Source organism: Terrapene carolina, unplaced genomic scaffold (assembly GCF_002925995.2).
Source record: "Terrapene carolina triunguis isolate 2854851 unplaced genomic scaffold, T_m_triunguis-2.0 Scaffold66, whole genome shotgun sequence".
NCBI lineage: Eukaryota > Metazoa > Chordata > Testudines > Emydidae > Terrapene > Terrapene triunguis.
Genome location: NW_020664417.1, coordinates 61250832 through 61275266, shown reverse-complemented (window position 1 = coordinate 61275266; position 24435 = coordinate 61250832). Strand labels below are relative to the sequence as shown.

The 24435-nt window shown below is 38.2% G+C and overlaps 1 protein-coding gene across 3 annotated transcripts in view; it reads right to left on the bottom strand.

Annotated features, from left to right (window-relative positions):
- Positions 1–8900: 8900 nt before the first annotated feature.
- Positions 8901–24435, bottom strand: part of PDS5A (PDS5 cohesin associated factor A) — a 156766-nt gene continuing 141231 nt past the window's right edge. The window contains exons 27-34 of one of the 3 annotated variants that reach the window (XM_026647975.2): positions 22731–22863; positions 21939–22058; positions 19927–19989; positions 17670–17815; positions 16154–16259; positions 12194–12549; positions 10690–10840; positions 8901–10088 (exon numbers count right to left, since the gene is read on the bottom strand). In XM_026647975.2, coding sequence (XP_026503760.1) covers positions 10053–10088; positions 10690–10840; positions 12194–12549; positions 16154–16259; positions 17670–17815; positions 19927–19989; positions 21939–22058; positions 22731–22863 — 1111 coding nt within the window. In that variant the 3' untranslated portion in view covers positions 8901–10052. Of the gene's footprint in view, positions 10089–10689; positions 10841–12189; positions 12550–16153; positions 16260–17669; positions 17816–19926; positions 19990–21938; positions 22059–22730; positions 22864–24435 lie in introns of those variants that run through there. The other 2 variants (XM_026647973.2, XM_026647974.1) reach the window with 2 other exon arrangements.

The following is a 24435-nucleotide window of genomic DNA, read 5'->3' as shown; positions in this document are numbered from 1 at the left end:
GACTGAGACACCTTTCTTGAATCAGACAAGAAGAAAAATAAGAACAAGCCTCAAGAACCAAGAATGCACATGGGACCTCTTTGGAATGGTAATGGAAAAAGTATTGCAAGTATGGGAACAGCAAAAGAAATTGGCTGCGTCCTGCTGTGACAGTCAGCAATCATCTTGGAGAAAGCTTTGGTTATATACTTGCAATGCTCAGGTTCCTCTGAGAGGCTGAAAGAAATTATTGCAGACTTTGGCCCTCCTGGGGATACAGCAGGCTATGTCGTCTTCATCTTAAGGCAAAGCTGCAAAGGTAATTCACTGAAATGATAAAATAATTTTCTAAAATTTGCTACATTCTTACAGAGTGTCTTTGGCCTTGCAAACTGGCTTGCCATTGCGTCATCTTACAAATTACCAGTTTCCCTGAAGTACTTAGAAACTCCGCTGTTCATACTTGTATAGAATAAAGTTCTTAGGCAGTCGCCAACCAGGCTATATGGTGTAGGACTGTAATCCTAACGGACAGACTAGACAACTTTGACATAATGCATGGATGGGCAAAGTCCAAATCTACACTGTTGGGCTCTGTGAATGGGATGGAGGACTCCCTTTCCAAGGAAGACTTGAAGTAGGGAATAGGTTCCAGAAGCTACAAAGTGCAGACTGACCTGAATGAGGAGGCAGAAACAGGAACGAGAACAAGACTTCTCAGCCTGAAGTGCCCTTGTGAGAAGTCCAAAATTGAAATCCGTTTGAAATGCAGGGTCCAGCTACAGCAAAGGGCAGACTCCCTCCTCAAGCAGAGGGGAGGGGCTGAAATGAGGCTCAAAGTTGGAATCCTCCCCTTCCTCCATCTTACTCAAGAAGCTAAACTAAAGCTGAGGAAAAAGACAAAGGGGAAAGCAGCTATCCCCAGGAACTTAACTCCCTATGACCAAGAGACTGAGCACTGCTCATCGGACAATGTGTAACTGCTTGTGACAGGGAGTAAAGTGTTTTGTTTTATTAACATTTGTAGCGTGACCTACTGGAAAGGAAAAATGGGGGACACCAGGACCTAAAATGCAAGCTAGAATAGTTTAAAACTTGCAGAAGAGCCAGAAAGACACACACACTGTTCTTCTAAATGTATAGCAGGAAACTGGGCAGGAGGAGCTGGGGAAGACAGTAGTCAGAAGCTGTGCAGTGAAGCAGAGACAGAGTAGCTTCAGGGATAATACTGGTTTTCTTATTCAAATCAAATTCCTTGTTCATTGTTTTGAGACTAGGGACTTCGTTCCCCAGATAGAATCCTTGCAATTAGACTCATGGCACAGTAGCACCAGAGGTAATGTGCACCTGCAGAATTAGGTCATACACATACAGAGTGAGAGAGAGGGTGGACAGAGGAATTGTTCTAGAACCAGAGGGACAGTGGTGTATCTCCCTGCATAGCCTGCCTGAGAGCCCCTCACCTCAATAGATCCTTCTGGAATCTGATTTGAGTGAGAGACAGTACCATGCTACACAACCACAAAAGAAAACCAAGCCCTGTTCTATGTACTTCCCCTCTTTTGTTTTTGGAAGCACCATGCTTCCCCAGCTTAGGTTTCTGTACACTGAGCAGAATCTCTGTCCCTGCCCTGCAAGGGGGGGGGGGTGTATTTCTCACCATCATTAAGGCTGCTGCCCTACCTCTCTCAGCACACTTCTTCTGGTGCTGCATGATGTTGCTATGAACTGAATATGCTCTTGACCTACTGCAAACCAAAGAAAAATTACACATGGAGGCATGATCTTCAGAGAAAAAAGATAATTTGGAACAACCTCCTGTATTACTAGACTAACTCGATCAGCCCAGTAGCTGACTATAAAGTCTTCCCACTAGGTAAAAAGGCTCCTAGACCACCACATTTTCAAATGAGTTGATGTTGCCAGATAAAAATTTAAATTGACCTGTTTGTACTGCATGACTTTGGATAACTTTTAAGGCTCCAGATGATTGAAAGGAACAAATGAGGGAATGTTTCCTAGCCACCCACAAACCCTAAAGAATCAGCCAATTAGCAGATATCACCCACTTGGGGTTTAACCAGTTTCCTAAGATTCAATACATTAGTCAAATGTAAACACTTAGCTGTCTTACCTTAGGATTCCTGAAAACCACCACTGAAATCTAAAGCAACACCACGGTACAAAGGGAAATTACTACTTGTGACTTTAACCACAGACGCTAGCTCAAAACAACTTAACAATTTTTGCATTCTTAAGCTAGTCTGTTCAAACATTCAGTAGAGGACATAGAGGGGAACATGCACATGACAAATTTAACATTTTGTTTTTCTAAAAGTTGATCTATAAAGGGCTAAAATCCATACTGACACTGCCAAAATAAATAAGACCTTTCAAATGTTCAGGAATCTGCACATGTACAAACAAAACACAAAACAAAACCAATCCCAAATCAGCTTTGCATGATAACATCTGTTTTAGCCTTTGGTCAAGAAAGAGAAAAATTTACTTTTGAAAAGATTACATGTGTGCAAAAGAGGGAATTTTTTTGTGAGGGGGAGTAAAATAAAATAGGGTTTATGATGGGCTTTTTCTTTCAACTTTAACTCAGAATCACTACGGTGTTTTTTATCCAACTCAAGATACACAAAGTATTTCAAACATCACAAGAACTGCAACCACACTGAGTGAAATATGGCAGCTACTTCGTGCACACCAACACTATCAGTCATCTAATGAAGTATTAACATTACTAATGAGGTGAATTAGCAACAATCTGGCATAAAGTGAAAGTGGTTTTTGATACCTGTGGCAAAAGGTGTGAGATGGAAGTGTGTGCACATCTGCATTTGTAGATGCATGATATGGTTTCCTTTGGGACAGTGATACTCAGACCTCAGTGGTTCAGGAGCCAAATTAGCATTACCCAAAAGAGCCACGGTAGTGTGAATTCATTGTTTCATTCACACAGCAAAATGACTGACCAAATATTATTTTATCAACTACAGTTGGTTAACAATATAGTAAAAGCATCTTATTGGTTAATAATTTAGACTAGTTATTTAAATCACAGTGTTTTAATATGTGCTGCAAAGAGCCAGAGGAGACACGTTACAGAGCAACTTGTGGCTCTCAGGCCTCAATCTGAGCGTCACTTCTTTAGACGATGCAGCGTACATTGGGGAATCGAATCGGGCAAATATTAGAGTTTTTACTGATTAAGAATAAGGCTAGGTCTACACTACAGCGGGGGGTCGACCTAAGATACGCAACTTCAGCTACGTGAATACCGTAGCTGAAGTTGCGTATTTTAGGTCGACTTACCTGGCTGTGAGGACGGGGGAAAGTCGACCGCTGCCGCGCTGCCGTCGACTCCGCTGCCGCCTCTTGCCGCGGTGGATTTCCGGAGTCGACAGCAGAGCGATCAGGGATCGATTTTATCGCGTCTTCACTAGACGCGATAAGTCGATCCCAGAACATCGATTGCCTGCCGCCAGACCCTCCGGTAAGTGTAGATGTACCCTTAGATAATCAAATAGATCTTTCATAGGCAAGAGTCAAGTCTACACCTATATACAGACTAAGGCCTCTGAATCCCCACAGAATTAGAGCCCTAAATTCCCACCCACCCCCACTCGCAAAGCTTTTGAAAGGTCAGTTTTAATTGCAGAAGATCTTGAGGGAAGCAGTGGAATGACATTAAAAAGGCTTCTATATCCCATGGTCTCAAACGTCCCCTCAGATATAAAGAGCTATAGCTTTGTACAAAAGTTACAAAATCTATTAGCAGGTATGCCTATCAAATTGCCCCTTCTAAAGCACAGACCTGTTCAGTAGTACCAGGAGGAACTTGTGCTGAATATCCATTCCACACTGGAAAAAAAACACTGAGTCCATTCCACCAGTGAAAGAGTAGGAAAGGATTTTATTCCATGTATTTCTGACACCAAAGAAAGGAGATTTAAGACCCTGTCTGGGTTTCAGAGATTTCAGTCAGTACTTAGCCAATAAAAAGGTCAAAGTGGGAGCAATTCTGCTTCTTTGGAAGGGAAGTGACTGGCTGTTTTTTCTTCTGCATTCTGTAAGGTCTAGATTCCTGATTGGGTAACAGCATTATTTTTTGCTGTGTCCCTTTTTGTCTGTCATCTGCAGTTTAAAAAATGGTTTGTGATATCAACAGAGAATGTGAGTGAACTTGTTCTTCTATCTGGACAGTTGGCAGAGGAAAGAGTACAACTTGGAAAGGAGTGAAGGTTTTGCATAACTACCAAGTTTCGTGAAGCTCCATGTGACACTTTATGCATGTTATTTAAATGAGCTAGTTTGCATATTTTCCATATTGCCATATACCAATAAACTATCTTTTTAAAAATTGTGTGGATTAATGCTGTTGAAAGGTGTTGGCCTGAGAGCTGCAATGAATGAAGCCCTCTGTTTATCCACATGACAGCAGCAGGGTAAAGAATGATTACTTACCCAAGAGTAACTGTGGTTCTTTTAAATATTTGTTGTCTACATGAATTCCAATCCAGGTGTGTATGGCCAGCAGTGTCTGCTGGGGCAATACCTGCATCCCAGATGTCTTCACAAATCTCCATCTGAGGTCATAAAGGTGGAACGGGCCCAACTGTCCCTCAGTTCCTTCTCAATACAGAATCCCATTGGAGTAGGACTTGTAGCGGGAAGAAGGTCGGGTCGTGGAACCCATGTGGACAATACATCTTGAAGAACCAGTTATTATAAGGTAACCATTCTTTCTTCTGTGAGTGATTGTCCACATGGATTCTGCTCTTCGTGACTAACAAGCAGTTGTCTGTCTGCGTGGAGGTGGGTACTAGGAGTCCTACTTAAACAATGATTGCAGGACAGCCTTATTTCAGGAATAGGGACATTCTTCAAACAGGCAGCAGAGGCAGCTTGAGCTCTAGTGGAATGAACTTTAATGTGACTACATGGAACTAACCTGGCAAACTCCTCCTTACACAGCTGTCAATCTCTGTGAGGACACTGCCTGACCTTTAACCCTTTCAGCAAAGGTCACAAACAGTATAGGTGTGTTCCTCCATTTTTGTACCATTAAGGTAATTTAATAATGCTCTGACTGCATTGAGTGTGTTTAAAATTTAGCTTCCCCCTGGGGGTGAGAGGGGCTGGAGAAAAAAAATGGTAGTTGAATGAATTGGTTCATATGGAACTCAAACAATTCTGGGAAGTAACCTGGGATAAGGCTTGTCCATAAGTGTCCTAACGAATCACTATTTAAGGGGAACCTGCGATGAGGGACTGAATCTCCCCTACCCTTTGAGCTGATGTAAGTTACTACAAAGGCAGTCTTCATTGATATGTGGTATAGGGAACACGTTACATTGGGACCTCCTTGCACTCTCATTCAGGAGGTATTTGCTCCTAGATTCTCCTGGCTTGTTCACATATAATTCTGATGTGACAGTTCCACATTAACAGATTTTATGTCTGAACAGTTGCTAGAACAATTGCCCTGAGCTCTAATCTGTTGCTGCTGTAGGGGGATTTTTGTGATGACCATGGGCCCTGTAAAGATGTACTAAAATCTCTTGATGATGATGTTGTTACAAAAAGGTGCTTATCAGGGATGACTCCCACTTCCACCATGCCAGATTTTTTCCAACTTTTCTTGTTAGAGAGCAGTAATGTCTCTAGATTTCTCTGCGGCAGTTCCTATTAAAAGATCGGGAATTTCTGTATAGGCTTGCAGGGGGTATTTGCACAGCAATCACATCCTGTGGGGTACCCATATAATCAATGAATAACCCATCAAGTCCTGACTCTGGTGCTCTCTCTCGGGAGAGGAAGCCTGCCTTTGTAAATTATTTTTACTGCTCCCATGTGTTATGGGGACTAAACAAGTATGAAGCTGCTTATTTTGTGACTTACTATGAAGCTGTGATTTGACAGTGCGCAGACTAGTTCCTCATTGAACTTGCCTTCTCAGGATGTCATTACGTATTAGAAACAGCCAAGTCTCCCTTGTCTTGTGGCATGCCATCAGTATCTTGGGTGGATTCTTGTGATGGTTGTACTTGAGAAGCAGGTGAGACCAGGAGGAATACCTCTCACTTCTGCCATAAAAATGCTCTGGACCTTTATTGGTCATATCTTTGGGAGAAAATTTCCTCTCCTCAGCTATGAAAGTGTCTTTAATACAGGTTGCTGTGGTAGCATCCTCCTTCAACACCAAGACAGACAGCTTTGTTCCTTTGAAAGGTATAAAACTTAACATATTGCCTATTGAGGTGACTGCTTTACAAAGCACTTAAAACCTCAGGACTGTCACCCAAAGAGATATGGCAGAGGAAAATAACAGGGTCAAGAATCAAGACCTGATTACGGATGCTACAGACCAACCACCTGGATTTACCATGCCATGTAAGATATGGATCACAGCGAACTGCATTAGGACCTCACACAGGTGTTGCAATTACTACATAAAAGGAAAATGAACGATAGCCAGATATGCGAATGTGGAGAAGACATCCAAACCATGGAACATCTAGTGAACTGCTGCCCTCTAAGATCATTCTCCAGAGGGACAGCCTTGATTAATTCTATGTCACTGGAAGCCACAGAGTGGACATCAACCTTTAATATTGCCATTCAAGTTGCCATATGAAAGAAGAGGACAAATGCCACAAAAGGGTGTACTCTTCAATTCCTTGGTGGAAGTTGTGGTCAATAAGTACCACTTACAGAGTTTGACCTCTTCACTTCCCATAGGAATTTCTAAAGAACTATGATTCTACATGTGTTCGTGGAAAAAAACTTTGAGTCTGCTGGGTGGGAAGTCAGACACAGGAATTTTCCAGTCCCCTTAGAAAATGTGTGATACACACACTGGTAAACTGCCACTTACCACTCCCCTCCACCCACCCCTTCCCCTAAAAAAGGTGAGTGAGAAGGAATGAGAAGTAGTTTTCCTTTTGTACTTAAGCTTTTCAAAGATATCTGAATTTCCCTTTGTGCGAGAGAGAGGTCCCTTCGTCCTCCATCTTTGAAACTTTTGACTTGGATATCTGCTCCCAATTCTCCAATATTAGCCTCCTGTTGGTGTCATCCATACTGAATGGGGAGGGAGGATGACAAGTGCATCTCTTGAAGTGGAGCTGAAGTATAACCTACTGTTGGCCAGGGAGACTGGAAAGAAAAAGACAGGATTCTAGCTTTCTCCTCTAAGGCAGTCATGAACCATTTGAACACAGAAGCAAGAGAAAGTAAGCTTTTTATTCTTTAGAGATAAGGGGGTAAGTCAAAACTCCCCCAATTATGCTTACATGTCATCGTTGTACTCTGCAGTAAAGAGCTGCAGTCTGTTTCTAGCTGTGTCTCTGTGAATGCCAGTGGTTGGAGCCGGAATAGAAAATTAATTCTTTTTGTGGATCACTTTGCGTAGAAGACAATCATCCTTCACCAGCGTGGGGGACAATACTAGGTTTGAAAGAGGAAGCTGTTGCAGCTTCAATGATTTTGCTATGAAAGTATTCCTGGCTGTAGCAAAGAAGTGGAAAACCAAGTCCCGTCACATTTGGTCCCAGAGAATATAACATGGGATTTTTTACGTTTTAAAATAAATTTCTAAAGGCTCTTTAGGAAAAAAAAAAATTGCTGGTGTATCTCAAGGAAAAAAAACACAACACTGAGGCTACCCTCAATAAATCCTAGGCTATAACAGTTAAGAGATCTTCAATAAATACTTGACAAAAGTTCAAGATTAGAGAAAATCAGGAACAAAACTGCAATTGCTTGATCAACAATCAAGTAAAACTTAGCTTACTGTGTACAACAGTAAACTCAAAGTTAATTTACAAAAATGTTCCCTTGACATATTATTCTAGCACACTGAGTTTGCGAGTGGCTGTATACATTTACACTGAGCAAAAAGAACAGAGAAGTTTAATCATCCATTTTCTAAAATCTCTAAACTTTTCAAATTAATCATTTTGATTTACACATTTATAAAAGTACAGAAAGTTCTGATTCCAAATAACTGTAAAAGGGACACTATAAGAGACTGTAGTTTATAACCAAAATCTAGGTTTTGTAATTTTTTTTTTTAAGTGTCCAAAACCTACTAGTTATAGAAATGTTTTAAATTGTAAACAAAAAGTCACCCTAAAGAGTTTATTTGAACTTTAGAATGAGAACCCGGGTAAAACTGACTTACATGTCAAAAATAAACAGTATATATGCTGAAGAGTAGAACAGATTTCTAAAATTCTTTCAGTTTTAGAAATCTAAAGTCTCTTGATACAGGATAAATAACTATTATATGACTTCTAACTTGACAATGTCCCTTTAATATAATATGTTTATAAAACTCCTTTAATGCCAGAGGTTCTCATATTGCTCTAGAAGCCCTAAGATGTAGCTATTGCTCTGTGTGAAGGTAAACACAAAATTTTATCCACCAATGAAGCACTGCCACTCTGGGACTAGAAAAAGATAATAGTTTAACAACATACAGCAACACTTCACCAATTTAGGACAGAAAGCATTCCTCAACCAGTGCATCAATAGCAAAGAATATATGTATACCTAGCTCTTATACTGTGTTTTTTCATCAGTAAATCTCAAAACACTTACAAAAGAAGTAACACTATCCTCATTTTACAAATGGGGAAACTGAGGCACATGTGATGCGACTTCCTCAAGGTCACCCAGCAGGCCAATGGCAGAACCAGGAATAGAGCCCAGTTCTCCTGAGTTGCAGTCCAGTGTTTATCCTCTAGGCAGGAAAAATGAATTTACAAAAAACAGATCAAACAGTCTTTTCAGATGCAAATTTACTACCTACTTGCCAGCACACAGCCTATTTGCTCAAATGCAATGTTACTGTGTACAGATACACAATAATTAGATTTAAGGGGAATGAAAAAAGGACCACCATATGACACCTAGAAGCGTTTATTTTATGCAACAAACTTAAATATGATCACGTGTACATAAAAGTGTACACTGTATCTATGCTGAACGATGCCAGGAAACATAATATTGATGCAACAGTCTTCTAAAATAAACATTAAAAATGAGCCTGGACAGGAAGACAAAATGCAAAACAGACTTACTTCCAATCAGCACAATGCTTAAAATTGAGAGCAATCCTAAACATTTCCAACTTTCCTTACAAAGCTGCCAAAGTCCAACTATTTTTAAAAATTGACTTTTTTACATCAATAATAAAAATCTGGTGACAAACATTATAAAATCAAATGCTGGACTGTCTTTACTCCTTTAAAATTTCGAATATTCCAACAGAACTGCTGGAGTAAAAACACTTAAAAGTGATATATGTTTTTATAAAACAAACATCAATATGTACATTTATTGCAAATTATATTAAACTAAAATGGAGGAAAAATTAAAAAATGAAATGTCTACTTGCAAATCAATAATAATTTTAAGTGATTATTTTCCCACTCTGATAAAAATCAGAAAGCAACATTTATAAAATTGCCACCACATGACTTTTCATAGCAGGGAACTGAAATCTGTACATCTTATTTTTGCAGAAAAGTAGGCAGGCGGAAAGAATTATACATAAAACAGTCTCCAAAAGTAAAGCAAAGAAATTTTTCTTGTGATTTTCCTCTACTCTTGTTTCCATTCAGTAGACTTCTACTTTTTCTTGTGAAACATGGGAATAACCTGGCTCTAGGATCACAAATTTTCGATGTCAGTAAAAGGACTTCCTTTGACTTTCTTTAAAAAAAAAATGCAGCATGAAAATTAATGGAGTAAAACACTTTTAAACTCCAGATATGCAGAAACTGGAACCAAGTGTTAAGCAATTTGCTTAATTATTGACTTTTTATAAAAAAAAGTCTCTGGGGAAATAAGTACAGATGCTTTTAGCCTCTTTCTCAAGAGTTTCTGCTTTACATTTCCATTAGAAGGATTAAATTTCATGTAAAAGGGAAGCATAGTTTTCCTTCTGTTTTCAGAGCTGAAAGCTGTGTGTTTTGAAGTAATTTCAGTTCCTGTATAGGAAATTTCAGAATCTTAGTTTTTGCAGAAGCTTGGAGCTTGCCTTTATTTGGCCTTCATTTCCTCCCTTTTCGAGTAAGCTTTCTTTTTACCTTATAGAGGAGAAAAGAAAAGAAAAGAGTTAAATATTTGGGTAAAGAAAATTCAGTTACTTCTGAACCATAAAAGCCACCCTCACCAATGAGTACATTTAAGTTTCTACAATATGCTTGACTCTTCACTTGTGCCTTTAATCTTCCAGCACTATATTGTATCTCTTTCTGAACTAGCTCAGCATGGTTCAATAAGTCTGCATTTCCCTACTGGGTATTTTCATGTTTTAACCAAAAGTTGTGATACAGAAACCTGAATGAAGATAGATATATTCTTTAATTTCCATAATTGAATAGTATTTTCTCTTGTTGAATCAGACTGAATAAATGCAGTAGAATGGGGAGAGTAACTTAAAACAAATGCTTTAAGAATTCAAGCCTACCAAAGAATATCACTGAACTCTTATCTAAAAGCAATTAACCCAGCAAATACTTTTTCTGATATCCACAAATAATTACTTATAGTCTAAAAAGCTAAGATTTTGTGATATGTCTCACACTCAAAGGTGATTTTTATAGCAGGAAAATGGGATTCCTTGCTTCCCTACTGCACAAACTACAATAAAAATATAAAATAGCCCTGTATAAATCCCTGCTGCACCTTAAGGAAGCCTCCCTCTGCTAGCTCTGTATCCTCATTGTCTTCCTGGCTGCTCTCACAGGCTTTAAAATGATCCATATCATTTGATGAATATCCTGGACTTGATTCTATCTCCAACAGTGAATCTCCATCACTTCCCAGCACCTGGCTTCTGAAAAATGTTAACACTGTTTTGACATTCCTTTAGGAATCATTGAGTTTATATATACTGCATGGCTTGTTTAAGTATGTACAAAATTAAATACCACAGAATTTCAAGGAAAAGTGTAAAATACAGATTCTTTTTGACTGTATGCTAATATGACGCTTTGTGGGTTTGGGGGCCCATTATCTGTCTCAGTCTTGCTGTGAGATGGGAAGGCTGGGGAAGATCTCATTCTGTCCTATATAGACAGAATTTAGTTGAAAACTAGAAACGACAGTCTCAGTGGGCAATCCCTTCACTTCCTAGGTTGATGCCGTCAGACATGTTTTTCTCTATTCTGATATGACATCTCATATCAACAATGATTACAATCATGCCCAGGTGATTTTTGGACTGCTTTCAAGATGCAGCCTCTTCCTTATTAAAAATTAATTTCTTGCTCTATTTTTTCCACTTTTAAATTATTTTTAATCTATGATCTCTGCAAGCTCTTTAAAAAGAGCTTGTTGTGTAAATTACTAACAGACCTACTCAAATACTTATTTCAGGTTAAGTTGAGGGTTTTTTGAGCACATTAACTTACTTGGCATGTTTTTGCATTTTAAAGGTTCTCACATTTAAAACATGTTTGGAGATAGGCATCCAAGGTTGTGCTAAGCCAATTCTTCAAATTTTTTGAATGTTTAGTTCTGGTGTATGAAGTTGGGTTTCAAATGTAAAGACCATTCAGTGAATGCATAAATCAAAGCATGTATACAGAGAATGAAAAAGGGCTGTACCAAAAAGTCTAATAGCTGTTTGGTGAATGCACAGTTTCAATTTCTGTTATCCATTTGCTTTTTTATATTTTTAGACAAGTGATTGTTTCAAGAAAGGACATGGAGTAAACAAGCATCAAAACCCAAACGTTTTTAAAAAAATTATTTCATTCATCAAAGATACAGTGCTTTTAACTTTTGTTAGTCAACTGACCAGAGCAGGGTCCTGAGTTAGAGCACATGTATATTTGCATTAGTAAATGGAGTGAAAAATCCCAACTCCAACACTCTTAGCTCTTTGACATAGTGATGCTGATGATGCCAATGGAAGCACCACATTCAAGAAATAATATTGTACAAAAAGAGGATATGGTTTCTCGTCTGATATACCATATACAGTGATCTGAACCTTGTTCTCATAGCATATACATAGGTTTAGTCTTGAGAAACACCAGGAAAAAATATATTTCACAATGCAATGTGCTGAGCCATGATGCTGGTTATTAGTAAATGTTTTGGTTAGCGTGTTTAACCATTTGTTGAACACATTACTTCTAAAGCTCAGGATATATCTTGGAGGTAGGAAAGATGCTATTTTTACCTTTGTAGATCAATTTGTCTCTGTGCTGGTGCTGCTTTTTTTGCTATGTCTTGCTGTTTTGGTGCTTTGGCATTACCTGCCTCTAAACCCCCTGAACTCTCTTGACTGACTGCTGCCCTTTTCCTTCCCCTGCCAGATGGTTTATTTGTTTCATCATTTTTTACTGTGCTGCCCTGAGATTCAGACTTTGGTGGACGCCCTCTCCTAGGTTTGGGAGGGGCTGGTGGTCCTGATTCATCTGCTTTTTTTTCTTCTGTTTTTTGATGAATGTTTTCTGATCCAGCTGCCACTGCCGTTCTTTTTTTTCCACGTTCAGTGCTAATGTTTCCTTGTGTAGCCTGATCAGAATGTATCTCCTGGAAAAGAAAAGAAAAATTCCTACTTAGCAAAAACAAGATCCCCAAAAGCCAAGCTGTAACTGTTATCTACCTCAGACAAAAGCATAAATTTCTGAAGCAGATATGCAACAAATCATACAAACACCCACCCAACAGGTAGGCTTGGTTCTAGTGAAAAAACATACCATAGTTTGGCATAGTTTGCTTGCAATAAATTTAATACATGAAACTTATAATGTATGATACAGTGCACTTTCTTTCAGTGTCAGAGTAACTTCTTTGTATTTTGAAAGTAACTAAGATCATGGTAGGACTATAACACTCTCACTTCTCACCATGGCCCTACAAGGCATGCTCCTTCACAGGCTCTTTGCCCATCAATAGGAGATCTACTAGAGGGGCAGTAAGCAATGTCTCCGGTGAAACAAGACTTTAGTGCAGCAAAAAGGGGGTTTACTTTAGTAGATGGATTTCTGAGCCCAACCTCCAGTAAAGCTGTGGTAGTAGTAGTAGTAATAAAATACAATAAAATAAATAAAACCCCTTCCAGAACCCACTCCATGACAAAAAAACAGGTTTTGGGGAAGTGAGGGGGATGGAAACTGGGGCATGGGGGGAAATCTCCCATCCTCACACGTTTTGCCAAGTTCACTAGGAACAGGGAGCAATGCCTGTGTGCATGTGGGGATGTTTTTTCTCTTACATAGGGCAGGGCTGTGCAATGGATCCATGGGTGAAGGGGAGAGGTGGTGAGTGACCATCTAATCAGTGGCCTCTGGAACAGTTGCCAGCACTTCTCCAGCAAATCTCACATGGAGGAGGAGGAGAGGAGTATTCAAGGAGCATACTTAAGATGATGACTGTTAACATCATGGCTCTACCATGGCAACAGACCCAGTGAAATTATTTACATTATTTCCTCTGTACCTTGAAAACCTGTAGTTATTCATATGGGTAAAAATACAAGTAGAGCTGAATGGTCCCTGTAGCTTGGGCCATTTTTAGCAGATAGCTTATGAATAGAACACACAAGTCTGAACTTCAGATTATCAAAAATATTGTGATGGTTGTGCATCTCCTTATTTATGCAGTACAAGTACAATTAATTACTCAATACCAGAGACAAAAAGAAAAATTACTCTGATGCCACCAGAACTTAAAATGGCACCTATAAAAGAACTTAATCGCCAAGTTCATAATTCTGCCACCATCTCTTTACTTTCCACTAAGTAATACAGATGATATGTTTTTGTGAATCTGTCACATATTAATAAAACATTTTGAGTTTGCCAAGGGCTGTATACACTAGTTCATCTACAAAAGTTGTAAACATGCGATTGGTTAAAAAAAAGGCTGTTCATCAGGAATGTACCTTAGATGCTTGTAAAATAACCATTATTAAAAGGCTGAACTATTGCTGTTTTAGGAAACAGACTTGGTCTATGGTTCAGCCAATCAGAAATCAGCCATTTAATTATTTTTAAATCAGAGCAACCATCTGGCTGTTTGCTGGGCTGACATTGCTTCCATTTGATATTAATTTGGCATCATGAAATATCTGTTAGTCTTTACTTTGCTACAGAGCAGTGGTTTTCAACCTTTTTTCATTTGCAGACCCCTAAAAAATTTTGAATCGAGGTGCAGATCCCTTTGGAAATCTGCAGACCCCAGGTTGAAAACCACTGCTATAGAGTAATAAAACTCATAAACCCATATATTTCCAAGGGTTTTTCAGACACATGAAAACAGTGCTAATTCCCCCGCCTCCTTTTTTTAAAGAATGAAAAATTAAAAGGTTTTTGTTTAGCTATTTAAAAAATGTATATATGGCATTTATCAATGTGGCACCTGATCATCTCATGTAATTTAAAACACATCCATTAAAACCATTCATCATAAGATAGATGCAGTGTCTGAAACTAGGATTTCTCTCGTTAGAAGTTCCATTACTACTTTAAAAATGGCTAAACAAACTTCATGGTAAGAGTCTTTTCTACTTTTTCCTGGGTGTTTTATTTATTTTCTTTTTAAAATAGTCTCATGAGGCATTTTGGTAGTGCCTGGGAAGAACTTTAATTTTCTATATTTTGGTCATAATGGTTATATACAAGTTGTTCTTGAAAGCGCCCTAAAAACTGCTAAGTAACAATAATTATATATAATGTATATTATATAGGGAAATAATTCAGCATGATTACAAATGATTCAAAATGTACTACCAGAAAGAATGGGTAGAGAGTAAACAGATTCTATAAAATGCACATGTGAAAAAAAAATATACATCTCGGGAACTATTTTTCCCCTTAGGCAATATTTTATTCGTAGTGACCTTTGAGCTAGTCACTATTTGTATAATTTGGGTAATCCTAGTTAGTTTTCCTTGGCAGTCAAGAGCTACATAACTGGAACATTTTAAGGTCAAGCAATGGTAGTACTGGGAATGGAATTCAGGTATTCTTGGCTATATACCTACTCTTCCCTCCTCACACTTGAGATTTCCAAATCCAGCTATTTAATTTAGCTACACAACTCCTTGTGATATCAATGGGAGCGGTGTACCTAAATAACCTATAGCTTTGAAAATCTCAACCAAAGACATTTTTTCAAAAAGTGGGAACATTTACTTTTTTGAACTGTCATGTCTCCCATATGCCTTGTCCAATTTGTCTCAACTTTACAGAAAAATTCCACCCTGACAAAAACTTAAGATTGTTTTTCAGAATTTCAGAAAGATTGTTTTCAGTTTTGGAGAAGATGCGGGTAGGATGTCATAAATGATCTTACATGACAGTATCTTCAACCTTGTCTACATAAAGATTAGCCTCCTTCCACAATATGCACTTGAAATGCCTGCTTTCATCTTTACCTAAATATTTACTTGAGAGACTGGATGAATATATGTATTACATCATAAAATTAGCACTATTCATTCCCTGCTCAATAATTACAAAAATGTAGTATTGACCTTAGAATAATTAAAAAAAAAAAATCTATGAGAGAGGTTTTTTCTTCTTTAAAAAAGTTCAAGGAAATAAAATATTTAAAAAAAATCAAAGTTTAAATGCTATTTTGGTTGTGGCACAATCCAGTAGATACAAAGAAATGTAATGCTGGGAGGAATACTCTTTACTTAGCTGTTGTGCAGATTCCTTTCTCCCCTCAACAATCACTAATTGTGATTTTATTAAATTGAGTGCAATCTCTGACCACATATTTAACAGATCAAGCAGATCTAGCAAATGTAAATAGTCAAACACACTGGATATAACCTTAACTTAAAATATTAAAACCGTGAACAAACTGAAAAAAAGATGGGAAACGGGAAGGTTCCATTGTACTCCCTTCCACTCCCCCATTGGTATTTCATAAAATATGAAGAACTCTAGTCCATACTGTTTGACAATACATGCCATCTATCCATTTGTCTGAAAAAAATCATTAGTTGTTCTGAAAATGAGCTGTCTTTTTATGGTCTGACAAAGAAAATGAGATAATTACATTGAATGAGATGAGGCATCAATTCTTTCAGAGACAACCTAGGAAATGCTGGTATATACTAAATGAATTTCTATGCCAGATTAGCTATAAAGATAGTGTTCACCTTTAAAAATATGAAATCTACCTTGTTTTTCACAGGTTCTGTCTTTGCTGGCGTGACTGAAATAATCCTCACTGGATTTTCATCATTTTCACTGACCCCAGTTTCTGATATATCTGAACTCTGTTCCCTGTTAGAGGAATTAAAAACAATCATGTATGCAACTATTTTTTAATTCTTAACAACGCAGACAGGCAGGAGCGCAGACTAAAGTCGAAAAAAATCACTTGCCTTCACTTTTATATTCCCCTTATCAGAATGTTTCCGATGCAGGCAAGTATAAACTTTCATTCAAGTTTGATGTCACCAGTTTGGAAGATAGGAACAAATATATTAATCAGAACCAGGAACTTGCACACAGCTGTTCCAGGAGGGGAGATTTTTCACAAAACATACTGTAGTAAGAATATTCAGAGCCATTACTGTGTGTACCCCAGGACCACCCAAGCTTTGCCCTAGCTGAGGGACACATTCCAAATTGATATAGAAGTGGTACTACACTTTAATTTTATGAAACAACTGAACCTTTGGTTGTACTCGACTTTCTTTCTTTAACCATTTAGCCTATCAAGTTCATCAACTATGAAACAAGCTAAACTCAACCTTTAGTGCAAGCTCTCTCTCTCTCTCTCTCGGGCAGATTTTTAAAAATCAATGGAAGTTAAGCACTTCTCTACCTTTCAAAATCTGGCCCTATATACTTTAGAAAATAAAGCATTTTCCTGTCACATATTATAAGCAACATTTATAAGCAACATTTATTCATACCATTTTGTTTTAGCCTTCTATTAAACTACATATCGACTTAAATGTGCTTAAGCAGCAAAACTCTTTGTTTTAACTGGGACACTACAGTCATTAAAAGGTGAAGAGAAATTATATTTATTGTTTATTAAGCAACATGATTAATCTTAATTCTTTCATATTAGAAACACGTGGGCTGTAGAATCTAATTCACAACAATGTTCTTGTTAATGGTTTATTAATATATTTTCAGATGGAAAAATATTAAAAACAAGTAGCTAGAGTGTTCAATCACATGACATCAGAATACATTTGCAATCCATCTGGATCTAAATTGTCTTTATTATAGCTAATGCGCACAGTGTACACAAGAAAGAAAATTCTCTTAATTTAGTGAGATTGATAAGTGTTGTCTCGAGGTGCTCAGATTCCATGGTCATGTACATGGTACAAGATCAATTATATAGAGATGCATCTGTGGTTTAGCTGATTGAAAACAGGGCAGGGAATTAGAGTTAGATTCTATTCCTGTCTACGTCACTGACTTGCTGTATGATACTGCGCAGTTCACAACCTCTCAATGTGTCAATTATCCTGGCTATTTTTAAAAAAAGGATCACAAAGGTGCCTATAAAGAACCCTGGGTTATAGGAATAAAAAAATGCAAAGTATCATTTCCTGATTGTTCAAATTCAGCACAGTACAATGGCATACAAACAAAACACTCATTTCCCAAACACAGGAGTATATAGTGTTAAATGAAGTAAATAGCTACAAACAAACAAACACCATGTACCTTGATCTGTTTCCTGCAGGAGAGCTCAGCTCTGAGTTTACACTAATATTGCTTCCAGTCTCTGATCCTGTGCTTCTAATATAAGGTCTCCTTCCAGTTGCAGATAATGGTTTGTTTACTGCACCTAATACACCAGTTGGTTTTGGCTAAAACGCACAGAGATTTAGTCAAGCTTTTATTAAAGGTATACAAACAAGAATTTTAAAAACACACTAACAATTTTTTAAAATATTTTCTATGGTATAGTGAGGATTAACTTCACAACTATTATACTAAATAACCCCTTCCACTTGCAGCCATAATTCCCATCATAACTAGCAACATGCAATAAAAGGCATTTGTGGGAGGTCTTTCCTAACACAACAGCTGTCGTCAATTGCTACGTTCCATTCCGCTTGATTTTATAAAAAAAAATATTATTCAGGGAACTTTGCATATCAGGCATGCAAATGGCCATTGGCAGCTAATATCATACTGGGGGCCCCCAAAAAACCTTATGAAGGTGGCAGCATTCTGCAATAACTACACAAAGCAGAAGAAACTCGCAATCTGTAGAAGACAAGTTGTGGGCAAATAAATACAAACTTTCCCAACAGAAGGGTAGGATTAGGTTCACTGTCCAAGAAAATGGGAAATCTGAACACTCCTAATTCAGTGTAAGGAAAGCTAATGTAAAATATCAATTGCTCTATATCATGTCTTTTGGGGACTTCTGGTGCATGGTTGGTATTTTTGGTTTCGATGGGCCTGATGGTAATCTATTTGTTCAGGGTGCCTAAATAGGAAAAGGAGGTGGACCATATACTCTGTGGGAAGCTAGGGCATTTTCTTTATAGCATGGTTGGCATAAAGCTGCTTCTCCAGTGAGTTTTCAAGTTTCCTTCTAGACCACGTTAAATAAAAATATTCTCTCCATACTGCTCTGGAGTTGAGGGTTAATTTTACAGGAAACCAAGCAGGAAAACCATGTCACAGATGCTGGGCAGCCCTCTGACCAGCAGAATTTTAGCCTCTAATGGCAGGGAGGCAACTAAACTATTAGGAGGCAACGAGGGCAAAGCTGAAAGACAGGATGTTTATTTTTATACTGAGTGCACACATGGCCAGTGGCTGAGACAGTGGCATGATAACATGCTAATGTCCTGCATAAAAATAGCCTGTTACACTAAGCACATGGACCGGTAGTTACACTGCCCTGGAACAAATAGCGCACTAAGTTTACTTGAAAATTAGAGTTGTGTGTTTTATCATAAAAATAATATACCATTTATGTACTATCTGAAATTTGAACTGAGAGAAAGTGAAATAAACTTGAACATTAAAATGTTAGGGCACCGAATAAATGTTAATTTTTTCAGATGTTTGGTACAATAGTAATAGTTAAATAACTTAAGCAACAGAAAATAAACCAGGCCTGCTATTGTGTTTAGAGCTGCATTAGTGAGAAAAATATGTCCCCTATTTAGCAAGAGTTGCTAGCTACAGTGCTGTTTCCAGAAGATTCAATTAGATGAATGACTACTATCAAAGAATTGAAGGGCTCAGTTTATACAATCAGTGAAAATTTGTTTCAAATATTAACATTTCAGTAATCAAATTTGAAAACTATTTAAGCTATAAATGTAGGCAGTGTTTCATAACTCTATCATGTACACAAATACTATAAAACCATTGTTTCTGACTCTAAGCAAAATTTAAGGTAAATTATGTAGTACTCTATAGCTACATGGAAGAGAGTATGTAAAGTAGCAAATGCAAATGAAGTTTAAATGAGAAATGTGTGAACTATGCTGTTCTCAAGATCTTTGCATTTTACAAGGTTACAAAATCAAGGCCTCCAAAACTAGTAAATGCCAGAATTAAGCATTTTCAACCTTGCTTCTGCACCCTTGTGTGTACAAATTATGAGGCATCTTGTAATTATATGATAAATTACTATTTTTCCTCCCACAGATTTTTGTCAGTGCACAGGATGGACAATGCAAGGATAGCAAGCAAGCCCTGTCCCCTGTTCCCCTCTGAAAATAGTGTCAAATTAAAGGCATTTGTTGAGCCTTCTAGTAAAAGCAATTTACAATTCTCGCACCTAAGTATAACTATTAATAATTAAAATTGCAAACAAACTTGGTAATACACTTTTTGAACTGCTGTACTGAGTCTTAAAGTGATTTCTCTGAAAATGAAAAACTAGAATGCCTATTAATCGCTATATATGATGTGCAATCAAAAGTCATTACAATAAATTAACATACAGTACCTTTCCCGTTAAAAGAAGAACCCTTGTCTCTTCTGTAATATAATTCCTGTCGTTACAGAAATCCTGTGTGAAAAAAGGATAGTAATTAAATCTGCATTTGTCTTCTCTATTTTAATGTTTTATTTTTATGTCAGTGTGAATGATTTATTTTGTCACGTAAGCTGCTGTCATCAAACAGTCTTGAGGCCTTTCCAATTTTCAGAAACTATACTTAAGATTTTATATAGCTTCCTAGTGACAGATTTAATCTAATAAAGCACAAAACAATTGTATTCAGAACTGCACAGTTTGTATTCAGCAGTCACGCACTTCAATTCCAGATTCCCAATTTTTTGTATTAACTTGAAGGTAAGCAAAAGTGATTTCCCTGTTGTATATGTTGTGTCTAGCATTATTATTTGTTTCGGAAGACCAAAGAGAAGTGTTTTTTATAAACTGAAAGTTGTAATCTTATTTCATTTTGATTGTGAATATATAGGTATCAACCTAGTCAATCATAATGCAAATCTATCTACATCAGAGGTGGGCAAACTACAGCCCGCGGGACCATCCTGCCCAGCCCCTGAGCGCCTGGCCCCAGAGGCTAGCCTGGCTCCTCAGCCTCAGCTCGCTCGCTCCGCCGCCGGTGCAATCATAGAATATCAGGGTTGGAAGGGACCTCAGGAGGTCATCTAGTCCAAACCCCTGCTCAAAGCAGGACTAATCCCCAACTAAATCATCCAATGCTCTGGGCGGCGGGGCTGAGAGCTCCTGGGGCAGCGCAGCTGCAGAGCCCAGCCTGACCCGGTCTCCGTGCTGTGTGGTGGCGGCGGCGACGGTGTGGCTGGCTCCAGCCGGGCAGCGCGGCTGTAGCCCCGCCAGCCACTGGTGCTCCAGGCAGCGCGGTAAGGGGGCACAGAGCAAGGGGGGGTTGGATAGAGGGCAGAGGAGTTCGGGGTGGTGGTCAGGGGGTGTGGATAGGGATCTGGGCAGAACAGGGGGTTGAATGGGGGCAGGGGTGCATCAAGAATGAGAGGAGGGGTTGGATGGGGCAGCGGGGGCGGTCAGGGGACAGGGAGCGGGGGTGTGTGGATGGGGCAGGGGTCCCGGGGGGGGCTGTCAGGGAACAGGGGGGGTTGGATGGGGCAGGAGTCCCGGGAGGGGGGGCAGATAGGAGGTGGGGGCCGGGCCACAACCCCCTCCCCTAACCGGCCCTCCATACAATTTACAAAACCCGATGCGGCCCTCAGGCCCAAAAGTTTGCCCACCCCTGATCTACATGCTCACTTGGCCTGCATCACTATAGTATTTGATATTCCATAATGATGCAAGTAAACTACCAAGTTACATCATTTAACTTTTGAAATATCAGCCTCTGGAAGGGGTCTCTGTTTATGATACTGGAAATTTTAAGATGTATTCTCTTGCACAACCAGAAATTAAAATCTATCCTGTAGAATTCATTTTGCTCTACTTTAGCAATTTATGTCCTGATTATGATAGTGTGATACAGGGTTCTACTGGTGACAATGAGGTTGCCCAAGGAAATCTTAAATCCCAAGAGGCTAAAGATTATATTAAAAGGATTTAAAAAAAAAAAAATTAAATGCACTACAGCAAACAATTATCAGAATTAAATATATGTAGGATGTTTTAAAATGTAATCACTGATCTATCAGTTTTCTCTCTATACTTTTTTGCCAGCTTTGAATTCCATTTCTTTCTCTTTGTGTTTTGGCTTTTTCATTTCTCCCTCCTGGCAGGTGCACAACTCCTTAATACAATGTCCTGTCAATGTCAGTTAAAACATCAGTATTTTAAATAACTATTGCCTGGTAATGAACAACTTTAGCTGCAACTGCTCAAGATGGACAGATGTCTTAGCATACAATTTGTGCTATATAAGCAGATACTTTTTATAATAAATACAAGCTTTTCTCCCAACTCTGTATTTTAAATTATGATATAGCCTGGAAAGTTAAGTCACAAAGTATTTGTATTACTCCTCCCAGAAAATGAATTAACAAAATTACCTTTTCAGGTTGCGTAAAAAATTTGGTTGGCAATACGGGGTCCTTTGGTGAATCTGCATTACATAAAGCACTCTTGCTGTTGATTACACACAGTGCTACATCACATACTGTATACAGTTTCTGAGGGAAAAAAAGGGAAACAGTGTATTAGATATTATTTATAATTTTCGTAAGAGTAGCAAGAATGTACTCTTAAAATGTATAATCAATGAGCAAAAATAACTCTGTATCAGCTATTAAGAACATATTTTACACTTAAAGAATTAACAGCATGCTTCGCTCCTCATCACACCTTGCCCCTCTCTGTAGTTCCCAGTTTATTTTCTATAAAATACTTCTGAATGAATAATGAAAAATATCTTAGACATATAAAGCACATCTGATGGCTATTGCTCACTCAAACACACCAACCAGTTTCTTACTCCAACAGTAGACATTCATAGTAGTTATACATGTTAAATTATTTCCTCAAAGAGAAGAAACTGTCTAACATCTACATGCAACTAAAAGTTCAGGGCTGTACTGAAACAATTAACACTGAATAGGAGACAATATTTAACAAATGCAATTTATTCAACTTAGCTTACTGCTGTGCACTGCTAAAATCAACAGTTTTTTTCAAAACCGGAGATAAGTAACATATGTACATTGCTTACAACTAACGTTCTCTCTAGAGGACAATAAACATTTCTGGTTTTGCGCTTTCTAACATCTTGTGTGTCTTGTTGTACATCTGATTGTGAAACCTGTCTGCTCTCAACCACCACTCCTCAAGTGAATCATATTTCTTACTTCATTGGCCTTAGGCTCATCAGGAGACTGAGCATCCCGGGTAAGCTTGATGTTTTCTGCCATCTTTTTCATGAAGGCATGGCTGTTGTTCTCATTCTTTGTCATTAAAACTTCAAGCATGAACCACAGGCACCTAATGAAACACAAGTAACTAAATACCATGTTTGATATTGTGATCTCCATGTGTGGAGCAGGAATAGCAACATCTTTAAAACGTTCTTCTATTAGATCTATCAGCTATAACAGCAGAGACTTAAGAAACTGTGGTTAAACCTTATATATGTGTGTGTGTGTGTGTAGCACAGGGGTATTTCAGTATAGTTTCAAGTAAACTTGACATTTAAAAATCTGTAAATGGCATATATGTTTTAAATTCTGTGTGTGGTTCATGCTTGAATTTAAAGGTCTTTTAATACCACCAACCCAGTTTAGAACACACACACACATATTTACAGATCTTAAAATGTCAAGTTAACTTGAAACTACACTGAAATACCTGTGCCACAAAATTAACTAACTATTCTGGATTGACTTTAATGGGCTTTGGATCAAGCCCTGAGTGAACTCTAGATTAAAGAAGCATGAAAAATTAATCTTATGGTAATTGTTTGTGTGGAAAAGACTCAATCAAGGCCTATATAAAAAGTCCAACTCATTCACTTTCTCCTTACTTAGTTCACTTCCATGAGCTAACCTCACAAAATAAAAAAAATATCAGAGTAAATGAAGGGAAGAAAGAAGATGGATTACTGACAATTTCTCCTTGTTGTATATATCCTTTTATCACTATCATGCAAAAGAAAGGATATTTAACAGACAGCTGATGTAACAAGCAAACCAGGGGCACTGGAACTACCAGTGCTGGGGGTCTGGAAGTAGTAATAGCAAACAAATACATGGTTTTCATCATATTCAGGGTTTACAGTCTATTCAATGGTTTTTAGCACTCTGACTCTAAAAATTGTTCCATCACCCCTGAAGAAGCTCCCAATAATGGAGATAGATGTCTCACATTTTGGTTGAATCCAGCTGCCTGTTCCATTGTATCACAAACATAGGCAATATTCCACAGAGGTGACAGAGAGACACTCTCCCACAAAGTACTCTAGGGCAAAGTGCACTGATCTGATAGCCAAGAAGCCTTTCACAAGCCTTATTATTGAACAATAATTCTTACTCCTACACTAGAAGGCAGGCAAGCATCAATGCCTCCCTCAGCAATTTAAAAGTACATTAACCGAGGGACTGCACAAGGTAACATCCGGGAGGGATGAAAATAGAACCTAAGTTTATAATATGGTAGACCCAAGTGTCAGCCACATTGCCTTTCAGAATAAACAAGCCAAATTAGAGTGCTTGCCTATCCAGCTGGTAACCTCTGCATTAGCCACTATCCAACACTCCTCTCCCACAGCCATGACTAGAACCCAGAATATATATTTTTTAAAAGTTACCATAGGAATAATTACTCCAGCCACAATAGATTAGGCATTTTAGAACTCACTACTCAAAGAATTAAATTTAAGTGTAAGAGAAATAAAAATTATGAAATGCATAGACCAGTCAAAACACTAAAATAACACTTTGAAAGAATAAAATTACAGAGAATAGAGGTGCATTGCAGGAAGTACCAAAAAGTACCAACAACAACAATACAAGTATGTGTTGGGAGTTGAGTGTGAAAGAGACAGAGTGTGTGTGTGTG